Here is a 14,574-nt window from a genome sequence, read left to right as displayed (position 1 = left end):
AATTATATATAATTGTTGATAGCATCCTCATTTTTGGAGACCTGGTGGATTATTCTCCTTAGTTCCCAGAGTCAATCTCATTCACACATTTTTGAAATATTAGGGTGCTAGAATAGACTATATTGTCTAACCTTTGACTTCTAATAGAAAAATCCAGGTTAACTACATCGATGACTCTTCCCTGTTTCCATAGGTCTCTGTGACGTTGCGTCACTAAAGGAAAGCAGAAGTGATAGGGCAGCTTCCCCCGGCTGCCACCACGCGAGGCGAAGGTCCTAGGCACCTGTGTAACGTTGCTTACCATAGTAACAGTAATGACTTCCATTTACTGAATTCTACTTTGTGTGAGGCACTGTGCTTTCCACTGTATATATACACTATTTGGTTTGATCCTCCCAACAAATTTTGTTGGATTTCCTCCCTGGTTTGCAAATGACGAGGCAGAGACTTGTTGTGAGTATGTGTTCCAGAGGCACAAAGCTAGATATTGGTGAGGCTGGGATTTTAAACACTGATGTCTCTGGTTTAACCCCAGAGTACTGTCCATCATGCTGTATTTCCTCTGGAAGATGTGATCAGTTATTGATGTTGTTGAGAGCCGTATCCATACTCAGTGTACCCACTAATGCTTTCTATGAGAGAAAAATTAAAAGGAAACCAGTCAACAGTACATAAATTAACTCAGTCTGAGTTATAAAAGATTCTAGTAGGAGTAAACATTGAAAGAATTTTCTAAGTTTAAGTAACATTTTTAGGAGATTATGGGAATTAAAGTCTAACCTATTGGCCCAGATTTCTAACAGTTTTAGGACGTTAGATCTGATAAGAGAGGTAAAACTTTAACCTTCTTATGTTACTAAGATCTAGATGAGAAAAATTATTTCCTTAAAGTTACATGACTACCAAGTGGCAGATCTAAGACTGGAGCTTACTTTACCTGTGTCCAGAGTATAGTCTGGTGCTGTTTACACTGTACATCAGTTCCTTTTTTTTGTTTTAAAGATTGGCACCTGAGCTAACAACTGTTGCCAATCTTCTTTTTTTTTCTGCTTTTTCTCCCCAAATCCCCCCAGTACATAGTTGTATATTTTAGTTGTGGGCCTTCTACTTGTGGCATGTGAGAGGTGCCTCAGCATGGCCTGATGAGCAGTGCCATGTCCATGCTCAGGATCCGAACCTGTGAAACCCTGGGCCACCAAGCAGAGCTCGCGAACCCAACCGCTTGGCCACGGGGCCTGCCCCTGTCCATCAGTTCTTAAATTGTATCCTTTTCCGTCTCTTTCCTCATTGCTGAAGTTCCTCTCCTACTTCCCCATCAGAAAATGCAATGTCTCATGTCTAAGATACTGAGAAGGACTGGGAAAGGTAAAGGAAACAAATACCAGTTTTTCCCAGAAGTATATGTCTGATTGCCTAGGAAAGAAGAGTTTATGTTAGGAAAATTTAACTATACCCTCTGCCAAGGTGGGAAAATGTGTTTTGTTAACTTCAGTGATTGGCCCCTCTAAATGCCCACTACCTGTAGTCTGAAATCAACTAAATTTCTAGTTCATTAAAATTACTGGCTCTGCCCCAAACTTTGTTTATATCCCCAGGTTACATGAGCAAGTATTGGCTACCTTCTAATGCTTTGTGAACTCATTAAGCAAATATTTATTGAGTGTCTGCTGTGTATTAGGCAATATATTCAGTATTAGAGACATGAAGATGAAAATGCAGGTAGTAGCATAGGAGAAGGAGCATCTTAGTCTGTCTGGAGGAATTGGGGAGGCTGACCCAAGGAAGCAACGCTAAATTGAGACTTAAAAATGAATAGAAGATTGCTCAGTGAATGATAATAGAGGGGAGGAGGTTTCAAGCAATGGGAATGCTGAGATTTGGAAAATGCTGGAGCAGGGGGTGGTGGGCAGCAGAGGCTGGATAGACAGTGGACAGTTTGTGAGGCAAGAACATGCATTCCATTCTGGAAGTTATTTATTCACAAAAAAGTGTAGTAAGTACGTACAACATCTCAGGCCCTGTATCTTTTTTTTTTTAAACTTTTTATTAAGATTGTGATAGTTTACAACCTTGTGAAATTTCAGTTATATATTATTGTTAGTCATGTTGTAGGTCCACCACTTCACCCTTTGTGCCCTCCCCCCACCCCCCCTTTCCCCTGGTAACCACCAATCAATTCTCTTTGTCTGTATGTTTAACTTCCACCTATGAGTGGAGTCATACAGAGTTCGTCTTTCTCTATCTGGCTTATTTCACTTAACGTAATACTCATCAAGGTCCATCCATGTTGTTGTGAATAGGATGATTTTATCCTTTTTTATGGCTGAGTAGTATTCCATTGTATATATATACCATATCTTCTTTATCCAATCATCAGTTGAAGAGCACTTAGGTTGCTTCCATGTCTTGGCTATTGTAAATAATGCTGTGATGAACCTAGGGGTGCATGGGACTTTTGGAATTGCTGATTTCAAGTTCTTTGGTTAGATACCCAGTAGAGGGATCGATGGGTCATAAGTTATTTCTATTTTTAATTTTTTGAGAAATCTCCATACTGTTTTCCATAGTGGCTGCACCAGTTTGCATTCCCACCAACAGTGTATGAGGTTTCCCTTTTCTCCACAACCTTTCCAACATTTGTCACTTTTTGTTTTGGATATTTTTGCCATTCTAACAGGTGTAAGGTGATATCTTAGTGTAGTTTTGGTTTGCACTTCCCTGATGATTAGTGATGATGAGCATCCTTTCATGTGTCTATTGGCCATCCATATATCTTCTTTGGAGAAATGTCTGTTCATGTCCCCTGCCCAGTTTTTGATCGGGTTGTTTGATTTTTTTGTTGTTGAGCTGTGTGAGTTCTTTATATGTTATGGAGATTAACTCTTTGTCGGATGTATAACTTGTAAATATTTTTTCCCAACTAGTGGGTTGTTTTTTTGTTTCAATCCTGTTTTCCCTTACCTTGAAGAAGCTCTTTAGTCTGATGAAGTCCCGTTTGTTTATTCTTTCTATTGTTTCCCTCGTCTGAGGAGTTATGGTGTCCGAAAAGATTCTTTTGAAACTGATGTCAAAGAGTGTACTGCCTATATTCTCTTCTAGAAGACTTATTGTTTCAGGTATAATCTTTAGGTCTTTGATCCATTTTGGGTTTATTTTTGTGAATGGTGAAAAAGAATGGTCAATTTTCATTCTTTTACATGTGGCTGTCCAGTTTTCCCAGCACCATTTGTTGAAAAGACTTTCTTTTCTCCATTGTATGCCCTCAGCTCCTTTGTCGAAGGTTAGCTGTCCATAGGTGTGTGGTTTTATTTCTGGGCTTTCAATTCTGTTCCATTGATCTGTGCACCTGTTTTTGTACCAGTACCATGCTGTTTTGGTTACTGTAGCTTTGTAGTATGCTTTGAAGTCAGGGATTGTGATACCTCCGGCTTTGTTCTTCTTTCTCATCATTGCTTTAGCAATTTGGGGTCTTTTTTGCCCCATATGAATTTTAGGATTCTTTGTTCAATTTCTGTAAAGCATGTTGTTGGGATTTGATTGGGATAGCGTTGAATCTGTAGATTGCTTTAGGTAGAATGGACATTTTAACTATGTTTATTCTTCCAATCCATGTGCATGGAATGTCTTTCCATCTCTTTATGTTGTCATCAGTTTCTTTCAGGAAAGTCTTGTAGTTTTCTTTGTATGGGTCTTTCACTTCCTTGGTTAAATTACCCCAAGGTATTTTACTCTTTTTGTTGTGATTGTGAATGGGATTGAGTTCCTGAGTTCTTTTTCTGTTAGTTCGTTGTTAGAGTATAGAAATGCTACTGATTTAAGTATGTTAATTTTATACCCTGCAACTTTGCTGTAGTTGTTGATTGTTTCTAATAGTTTTTCTATGGATTCTTTGGGGTTTTCTATATATAAGATCATGTCATCTGCAAACATTGAGTTTCACTTCTTCATTGCCTATTTGGATTCCTTTTATTTCTTCTTCTTGCTCAGGCCCTGTATCTTATGTTAGAACTACAGTGCTGAACAAGATAACACCAGTCCTTGCCTAAATTGACCAGTGTTATAGTCTGCAGGAGAATTCAGATAAGGAAAAGGCCGTTATTATATGTGTAGTGACCCTTCAGATTACAAAACGGTACAGAGTGCTGTTGGAGCACATACGAAGGGCATTGACTTACATTTAGTAGGTCAAGGAAGGCTTCCTGGAGGAAGTGATGGCTAAAATGACATCTGAAGGATTAGTAGGATTAGTCAGTCAAAGAGGATGACATTCGAATAGAGTGGCCCAGGTAGGAATACAGCATGTGCAAAGGCTCAGAGGTAAGAGAGAGCGTGAACTGAAAGATGTATTGGAGTGTATTGGGTAAGAAGGATGTGGTAAAGGATGGAGCTGAAGAGGTAAGCAGAGGTCAGACCATGACAAATCTTGTAGGTCATATTATTCAGTTCAGCCTTTATCCTAAAACTAATGGTAAAACGTTAAAAAGTTTTCTATAAAAGCATACATTACATGAGCAGCTTTGCATTTTAGAACTATTACTCTAGCTACACTGTGGAGTGGGTTAAAAAAAGGAAGAAGACTGGAATCAGGGAGACCAGAGACCAGAAGAGACATCTTTGTGTCTTGAACCAGGAGAGAAGTGTTGGAGATGGAGGAAAGGAAATCAGATATTACAATGTAGTTTTAAAATTACTTGATGACCTTACCTGATGGGTAAGAGACTAGAGTTAAGGACGACCCCCAGCTTTTTGCCTGAGTGACTTAATGAATGTTGAGATGAGGAATTCTGAGAGAAAGAGACCGCAGCAGAGAATACCAGAAAATAGTGAACCGCTTTGGACACGTTTCCTGTGAGGTTCTTATGGAGTAAATAAGTGGAGATGTGGCCACTGGAATTAGGAGTCTGAATCTCATGAGAGAGGTCTAGGCTGGATATAATTTGGAACTAATCGGTATATAGATGAGTAAATGAGATTGACTGAAATGTGTTGAATTAGGAAAGTTTGTAAACTCTGAAGCACACACAAATGTTAATTTTTATTAGTAATTTATTATATCAGTTAATGAAAGTGCATACTCAGGACTTCAGAATGGTACTGTTTTCTTTTTGAGTAATCAGTTGTATGATACTTGTTGAGTCCCTAATCGTCAAAGGTATATAAATATGCAATCAGTGTTCTCATTTGTCATCCATGTGATTAGTAATTAGCAATGCAGGTGTTGAATTATATTATAATTTTATACTTGAAGTGTATGAATGGTAATAGTTATCCTTACTGTCAGAAAATACATGTTTCATATAATTAATATCATTCCTGGATAATGTGGCATTTTCTTTTATTACAGCTTTTGATTGGCTTTGAATCTGGAACAGTAGTGTTATGGGACCTCAAATCAAAGAAAGCCGACTACAGATACACGTACGATGAGGTAATAACATTATTTTTGCTAATCAAAAGCTGTTGTCGTTTCTGTAGTTCAGAGCAGCTCCTCTAAGAACTTAATAGGTGATTTTAGTTTAGGCAACCTTTGTAATTGCAATAACAGAAATTTCTTTAATATATAGCAGATAATCACATAGCTCCAAAGATAGAAAAACCTCTTCCCCACACTGTCACTTGGCCTTCCAGTTCCCTTACGCCAGGCACCAGTGTTAACCAGTTTCTCGTGTTCTTCCAGAGGCTTTCTGTGCATTTATAAACAAATTAATAAAGGTATTCTATTTTTTATTTTATACAAATGATGGTATAATGTAGACATTATAGTTTGCTTGCTTTAAGATCCAAATAAAGATTGATTGTGATTGATTTTGGTAAGTGTTTTAAGTCTCTTTTAAACTGTTTACTCTCCTCTTACTCTTTCCTGCCTTTCTTTACCTCATTCCTTCTTTTTTGCCTTTTATTTGATGAAGCTAGAGTCTTCCCAAAGACTAGCATTTTCTGGCTGTATCCCTCTTGTGTTTAACATCTCTTTTTACCCTTAGATTTCCTATAAATGGGATTGTTTACTGAGGCTTCATCAAATTCAGGTTCATTTTTGATTTTTAGGAAGACTGCTTCACAGATGATGCTCTCCTGTTAGGTGGAATGTTAATGTCTGTTTTGATATTAGCAGCCAGTGATGTCCAAGGCCTGGATCTGTTAGTGCATAGCAGTTGCAAAATGGGGATGTTCTAATTCTATAATTCCTTCTGTATTAGCTAGTATACTTTAGTAAAAAGAAACTTCCTCTCATGTACTAATTGGTTATACGGTAGTACAGTTCATATAGGAAAGGCAGGATAAATGCTTGATTCTTTGCTTTCGTTTCAGTATTTACTCTAAAGGGGTTGTTCTCTAGTAATCTCGGTAGTGACCAATTTTTTCTTGTTTTTAGTTTCACTATGTGCTCAAAGGTTTAAACACATTTGATGCGCTTCGGTACATTAACTTTATAATCCGTATTGATTTTCACATTGTCCCGCCTTTGTTCCCCTAGTTGGTTCCTGAGTCCTTTGGTGGTAATAGTCTTGGATAACTTCCTTGCTATTTGTTATAACAAAGGATACCTATTAATCTTGTATATTTCTGTCCCAAACTTAGAATAAGATCTTTGTCCATAAAACTGTGGCTTCTTTCGGTGTGAAATGCCACTAAATCATAATATTGGTACTAGGAGTGTTCACAATTTCCAATTCAGTCAATAGAGCTAGGAAATGTGTTAGTGGTTTTGCTTATTTTTAAGATAGACTATATCACGTCTTCACGTTGATGTTTTCAGTTAGTCGAATGGCAGACTAAATTGAGTAACTATAGCAATACTTGGAATACTTTGTCAATGTCTGCATGTTATCTTGGTAAGCATAACTGAAAGAGAATTGTTTTCATGGCTGTCTACTTTTTGTTTTTAAAGCTTTTCAGTTAGCATTGTGTGGCTCGCTAATCAAGATCTTGAAATATAAAAAAAGAGTATTTTTAATATTTTAAGTAAAAAACAAAAATCTGCCATTTCTAGGGAAGTTTTGGCCTGAAGATCTACTTTCTACATTAAAATGAAAGAAGATTTACAAGATTGACTTTTTTGGTTTACTTTTTGTAAATTTAAGTAGTGATATTGGCTTAGACATTATGGAGTGATAGGGGCTGCATTTACCATCTCACCTTAAGCAAATACGCTGGAAAAACATAGGAAACAACAGTTCTTAGAAATTAGACAGCAGGTAGTGTAGAACCAGAGATTCCTTCGAGAGGGGCACAAACAAGGTGAGTGCTTCAATTGCCTTAGCTTGTGGCCTGGAGACACTTTCCAGGTCTCAGCCCATGATGGGGCAACCTAAGCAGAAGCCCAGCAGCCTCCCTGAGTTGAGGAGACAGAGTTGGGGATTGTGGGACCAGGGCATCTGAAGCTGACTCGGCAAGGTTCCAGAGAGGAGAGAACTGCCGAGAGAGAGAGTTTTAAAAGTCTGCGGGGAGCCTCTGCCCTGAGTCCTCAGTTGAACACTGACTAGTGCAGGGGGGTGGGGGTTGGGAAATCCACTGGGAAGGAGTAGGGGGAGCAGTTCTCTCAGCACACACAGGTCTGAGAAGAGTTCACATTTCCAAGAGAGTGGAGAAACCTCTCAGTGTGCAGGGCATCAGCAAGAGTCCTCAGAGAGGTATTGCCAGACTAGCCTTGCACTAAAGACCAGCCCGACCGATCTTGAAAGCAGGCCTTGAGAAGTCCAAACTGTTTCCAAGTAGTATAACTGCATCCCAGAAAAAAGACTCAAAAATGCATGAAAGAATATAATAATAACCCACCATAAATGTCACCGTGGCTAGCATCCAAATAAAAATTTATGAGTATGCAAGGAAGCCAGAAAATAGCATGCAAAATGAGGAGAAAATGCAGTCAATAGAAAAAGACTCAGAACTGACTGAACATTGACTGAAACGTCATCATCAGCACATGAGTGTGTTTGTAATAGGATCTCAGGAGGGGGGCTTAGACGGAAGATGTATTTGAAGAAATAATGGCCCCAAGATTTCCACATTTAATGAAAACTATAACCCTGCAAACTTCTAGGATATCTAAGTATCTAATATATAGATGTCCCAGAAGTTCGATGAGCTCAAAGCAGGGGAAACAAACTACACAAAAGCTCATCATATTTCAGTTGCTTAAAACTAAATCTAGTGATAGAGAAAAATCTTAAAAACAACCACTTTAAATCGGAGGAGCAAAGATAAAAATGATAGCAGGTGGTTTCCTTGGAACCCACGCAAGCCAGAACATGGTAGAGCAGCACCTTTACAGCAGTGAAAGACAAAATTGTCAGCGTAGAATTTTATATCCAGCAAAAATATCTTTTCAAAAACAAAGGCAAAATAAACACTCTGTGCACATAAAAAACTCAAAAGACTTCATCACTTGCAGACTTTCACTACAAGACATATTAAAAGAAGTCCTTCAGGGGCCAGCCCTGTGGCCTGGTGGCTGAGTTCGGCGTGCTCTGCCTCGGCAGCCTGGGTTCACAGGTTCGGGTCCCGGGCACAGACCTACACCACTTGTCAGCCATGCAGTGGCTGCAACCCACATACAAAATAGAGGAAGATTGGCAACAGGTGTTAGCTCAGGGTGAGTATTCCTCAGCAAAAAAACAAGAAGTCCTTCATATAGAAGGCAAATGATATGAGATGGAAATTTGGATCTACTCAAAGGAATGAAAGACACTGGAAATGGTAAATATGTAGGTTATATAAAAGCCCTTTTATTTTTTAATTCTGTTTAAGAGATATTAAATGTAAATGGCTTAAATACCCCCAGTTAAAAGGCACAGATTGTCAAATTGGATTAAAAAGCCATATACTGTCTATAAGTTCCAACTATATACTGTCTATAAGATCGGAGTATATACTGTCTATAAGATCCGACTATATACTGTCTATAAGAAACCTGCTTTCAGTATAACAACACAGATGTGTTAGAAAAAAACAGATGGAAGAGGTAATGTTAGCACTAATTAAAGACAGCCAAAGTGGCTTTATTAACATCAGCAAAGCAGATATCAGAGCATTCCACTCAACAGAATACATATTCTTTTTAAGTACACATGGAACATTCACCAAGACAGACCGTATTTTGTGCCATAAAATGAATCTCAATAAATTCTAAGAAATGTTTTTTTAATTATAAAAGCATTAAATTAGAAATCAATGTTAAAAGATGAAAAATCTGTGAATATTTGAAAGTGAAACAACATACTTTGACCCATGGGTCAAAGAAGAAATAAAGGGGAAATGAGGAAGTATTTTGAACTGAGAAAAATATAAAAAACATCAAATACTGAAGTCCATGAAATGCTGCTAAAGCCTTCACTATAGCATTAAATGCTTCTATTAGAAAACAATAAAAGTCTCAAATCAATGGCTTCAGCTTCCACTACAAGAAACAAAAAATTAAATCTGGAGTAAGCTGAAGAACTGAAATAGTAAAGAGCAGAAATCAATGAAATAGATAACAGGAAGACAATAGAGAAAATGGATAAAATTAAAAGCTTCATTTTGTGAAGATCGATGAAATTGATAAACAGATAAAGTGATGAGAAAAAAAAAAGACATAAATTACCCATACCAGGCATGAGAAAGGGGGTATCACTTCAATTTCTACAGAAATACAAGGAGACTGATAAGGAAATATGTACAATTTAATGCCAGTAAATTCAACAACTTAGATGAAATGGACAAATTCCTTGAAAGACATCAAATTAATCGAAGGTGCTAAAGCTAACTGTAGACGAAATCGTTAACCTGAGTAGCTCTCTATTTATTAGAGAAATTGAATTTTTAATGACAATGTTTCCCACAAAGAAAACTCCAGACTCAGTGGGCTTACTGGTGAATTTTACCAAATAGTGCCCACTGTACCCGAACTCCTCCCAAAAGGAGAGGAAGGCACACTTCCCAACTCATCCTATGAGGCCAGCGGTATCTTCATACCAAAACCCGAAAAGGAAATTGTGGGAAAACTTCAGACTGATGCACAGAGATGCAACAGAGATACAAAGTCAAAAAACTTGTTCTGAATAAGTATTAACATACATAATGACTAACTCTTACGGTTAAATGATAGTGCTATGGATGTAAGTTTTAACTTCTGAATTGTTCTAAAGTAAACTGAGTGAAGATTTCTATTTCCATGAGTTCATGCTATTTTATCAGGCTCTTTGTTCATGTAAAAATGATACTTAATGCAGGTTTTACCAAGTTTACAATTTTAGGCAGTCAAGAAATTATTATAGATTTAATTCTCATTAGTGAGGGTTAAAAATTTAACGCCGTTGCAAAATACTACCTCTGTCTTCTGTCCACCCCGATGTTTACATTGTATTCAATAGTGTGTTACTCCGCTCAGTTTCATTTTCATTACCCTAGCACAGGATGTATTCACTGGCATTATGATATCAATTCAGAACATTTCTAATATAATGAAACTTCAATGTGGTACAGCTTTCACTTTTCATTTGGTCTCTTGGGGTGGTTGGATGGAGAGTAATGGGAACAGAAATCCATCTTTGCCCTTAAGCTTTTGTTGTTTCATATCCATAGTTAGTACCTCTTTAATTGACAGACTCTTTTCTCACCTCGTTATGACTAAATGATAGATTTTGAGTATACTTGGGTAGTATTCCTAACTCTACAGATATTTTCTGAGTATTTCAATCTGTGTAAAATTATATTTCTACAGGGGACATTTTATTCCTTTTAGGCTATAACCAGTGTTAAAATATCAGTATTCTTTTTGTAGTAACCAAAATGTTGGCAGAAATGAAATACAGCATTATTGATGTTTTAAGACAATTATTTAATACTTATGAACCTCTTTATTTTAATAGTTATTCTTTGTCATATCTCGAGAGTCATTTGTCAGTGACTTTTGTATTTTGGTTTCATGTTAGTTTTTCCTAGTAGACTGAGAAGCGACTGATAGAAATATAGGTAATTAAACACAAAGAAATAATAGTTTGTACCTTGCTGGCATGTGAGTACCATTTGTATCTCAAGACTGTCAGAAGTCTTTTTTCAAAGAATATCAAAATAGGATATATTTGTAACTCATAGCGCTGAAATCAATAACAGCTTTAAAGAAATTATTTTTCATACTACCAATATTAATTGAAGTATTTATTCCTCTAAGGTCCTTTTCTTCAGTGTTTAGACAGGTTCTTTTTAAGATAGCTTATTTCCTGTTGATTGATCACACACACACTCCAAAGATGAAACAATACTTAAAAGAATGAATAATTTGTTCACATTTTCAAAATATTTAAGAAAATTCCTCTTGGGTTTTATTTTTAATGGAAATGGCAGTTTTTTCAATTTATGCCTGTGAAAATCTTAACTAGAGAGAGAAGCTATAAATCATTTAATGTCCAATATGTAATAATTTTATCATCTATCTTATAAAATGTATTATTCACTCATTATCTTGTTCAGTTATAGTGTCACTGTCACTTCCCTTCTATAGTAGAAATAATGTTGAAATGTTCACAAGTTGAAGTACTAGGGCGAACGCTGCACAATTTAATGTATTATTTATATGTGCAAGAAATAATTCATTCAGTGCTCTAAGCGTTCGCTTTCTTATTTGGTTACATGAGAATAATAAAACAAAATGAGTATTTTTACTATTTACTCTCCATGTATTTGCAAGCATTATAAAGTCAAAATCATTTCGTTGACATTTTTCTAAGGGTTTTGGCAAATTCCCAATTGCTGGGAATTTTGCTGATTCCCAGTATAACTACTAGTTATCAATATTGCTTTTGAATATCAGGTAAATCTTATTTTGTAGGAGAAAAACTGCTTTTGGTGTGAGTCTGCTAGAAACGTTAATCAGTATATGTGTAATATAAGAGCAGCTGGGCTACGGTTTATACACAGCTTTACTGCGAAGTGATTCTAATAATACTGATTAGTTTGCAAAATCAATAGGTAGGGAGTTTATTCAATTTTCCCACTATTCTGAGTTAGTGATTGTAAAATTTCATAGATAAATAGCCTGTTCTCTTTCCAGAAAATTGTGCTTCAAGATGCCCTCTTATTTGATAAGAAAGCACAAAGCATCTTATCTACTACTTTTGCCAAAGCCTAATAACTAGATATTACTCTTTTTTAAAAAGTGTATTCAAGTATACAGTACTTAAGCTTTTTGTTTGTTTGTTTTATCAAAGATGAAAATACTAATGTCAGATCCTTAATCCATTAACTCTCTCATGAGCTTTATAATAGTTATTATTTCTTGCAGACAATTGCATCTTGAAAAAGAACTTTTAGAATTGTGTATACTGTTGCTTTGTGGCTTATGCCAGTAGCTATATCCTCTCCCTTCCTTCTCTTTCCACGTTTTCTCTCTACCCTGAATTCATTGTTGTTCCTCCACAACTTTTGTATATTTCTTGTTTATTTTGTTCTTCTGATTTCCATTCATTCTGCCCTTGATCTCTCTTCCTACCTATTTCTCTTACTCATCTGTATCTATAGTTTTCCACTTTTTAAAAATTTGGTAACTTAAAAGTCGTCTGGAAATTTTACATCTTGGAAAAATAAACAAGCCAACCAACATACAAAGTTCTTCAACCCCCATTTATGCTACCTACTTTATATCACTTATCTTCTCCTGTAAATTATTCAGGTGTGCTCCTAACCTACTTTCTGATCCTAAGCATGTGACAGATTTGGTTAGTGAGATTTGCTGTTCCCACTTTGTTTACATAAATTTCTACTTCATATATGTAGTATTACATGTAATGGTATTAGAGACTGTGAGAAAAAAATGAGATCTTGTGGCAAGTTGGATTTGTATTCAGAAAATTGCAGAACTAAGAAAAAATTGTGCATGTTTATTGCATGTAAAAGTTTATATTTGATTGTTTCTTTTATGGAGTTTTTGTGTTATTGGTTTCGCTTTGTTATTCAGAATAGTGGTGAACAACTGGTCCCTATAATTAATATTTTATTTTTGGAAGGCTTAACAGTTTAATAGTATCTTAGGAGTAAAAGATGCTTTTAAACAAAGATGTATTTTTTAAGCAAAGTAGAAATATTAGTTCTCTATGATATATATTTATGTATATGATATACACTTTTACATATGATAAGATCAGAATGTTTTTATTTATAGATTCCAGACAACACTGTAGATTTCTCTTGTCCTTCCTTTATCACTTTTGAAAAATATAAATAGCTTTGTGTATAGCTACTTAACACTACTCGTATTTTGCAGGAATAATTTCGTCTGTTAAGGTTACTAAAGGATTGCTTATTTTAAGATTGAGTTTGTAGAATGTCATATGTATATTTTGGATTAAGGTTATTACTGTTTTAAGATTTTATTTAGAATTTTATTAGAGATACTTTGAACCTAAAACATTGTGTAGTCTTGGCATTGAGAAATGCAGCTGATGGTCTTTATCCATCGTAATTTAAATTTTAAAATATGATCCATAATATTGTTTTATTTAACTTAAACTTATAAGCATATGAGGAACCCAAATGAATGGCCATTGAACGAGGTGATAGTAAATGTTGACTGCGTACTTGAACTTGCAAGTTTCAGTTGCGTGGTTTTGTGCTGCGCTCTGCATCCTGACGCTCCCATAGGGCAGCTTTTACAGTCAGCTGACCGTTAAGAACTAGAAGTGTATCAGCTTAAGTTGAAAAGACGTAATTTAAAGAGGACCTAGGAGAGTGATTTTTTAAAAAAATTTTTACGAACAGAAAATATTAGAACAAAAAAATTGGAGGGTAATGTACTTTGGTCATATAAAAATATTCTCAGATAGCTTTTAAGAGGTGCAGCGGTATAAAGTAAATTTCTAGTCAAAAGAGAGTCCCTTCAGATTTTAAAAATCACCTGAATAATTACTTGAGAAATTGATAGCATGTTTTGAAAGCTCAATCTGAGATATTTGTAATTTATCTTAATTTTTAATTTAATTGATCTTAAATCTACATTTTTATCTTCTTATAATTTTATTTAATGTTTAAAATTTGTTCTGATCTGTCAAAGCAACTATTTTTTTTGAGGGGATATTGGTTGTAATTACTTAGTAATTTATGTTTAGGTATGGTTTATTCTAAGAAACTATAAGAATACATTTTGTTTTCCTGAACTTGTCAATAATGCATATATGGCTATTGTATCATCCTTATGTTGGCTTAAGGAGTAAGTTAAAAGAATTAAAATAGTGTCAATACCAAATTAAATCTCATTTGTATTGCAAGAGGGCTAAATTATTGTGGGAATGCCAAGTTAAAATATTGACTTCAGCTTGGGAAATATGAAAAAGTTTAAAGTGAAAATTAATTACAACACCAATTATGGATAGCTTTGTGTTTAAGTTGCTTTTTGTTTTTAAAAATGGGACTCTTCCCCATCTTCTCTAGGCCATCCACTCTGCTGCCTGGCATCACGAAGGGAAACAGTTCATCTGCAGTCATTCGGATGGCACCTTGACCATATGGAACGTGAGGTCGTCCGCTAAGCCGCTACAGACAATCGCTCCACATGGTAAGAATGCATCCCTTTTAAATACCATCCGAATTGTGAGGGACAGT

General features: G+C 35.8%; 1 protein-coding gene across 5 annotated transcripts in view; it reads left to right on the top strand.

Annotated features, from left to right (window-relative positions):
• Positions 1-14,574, top strand: part of STXBP5 (syntaxin binding protein 5) — a 166,717-nt gene that overhangs the window by 55,403 nt on the left and 96,740 nt on the right. For all 5 annotated transcript variants that reach the window (XR_011434477.1, XR_002805193.2, XM_023632926.2 and 2 more), the window contains exons 7-8: positions 5,345-5,428; positions 14,404-14,527. Coding sequence is in view for 3 of the 5 variants with exons in the window: in XM_023632926.2 (XP_023488694.2) it covers positions 5,345-5,428; positions 14,404-14,527 (208 nt within the window). In the remaining 2 variants the exon portion in view is untranslated. The remainder of the gene's footprint in view (positions 1-5,344; positions 5,429-14,403; positions 14,528-14,574) is intronic.

Source organism: Equus caballus, chromosome 31 (genome assembly GCF_041296265.1).
Source record: "Equus caballus isolate H_3958 breed thoroughbred chromosome 31, TB-T2T, whole genome shotgun sequence".
Classification (NCBI taxonomy): domain Eukaryota; kingdom Metazoa; phylum Chordata; class Mammalia; order Perissodactyla; family Equidae; genus Equus; species Equus caballus.
This window is presented reverse-complemented; position numbering and strand designations above follow the sequence as displayed.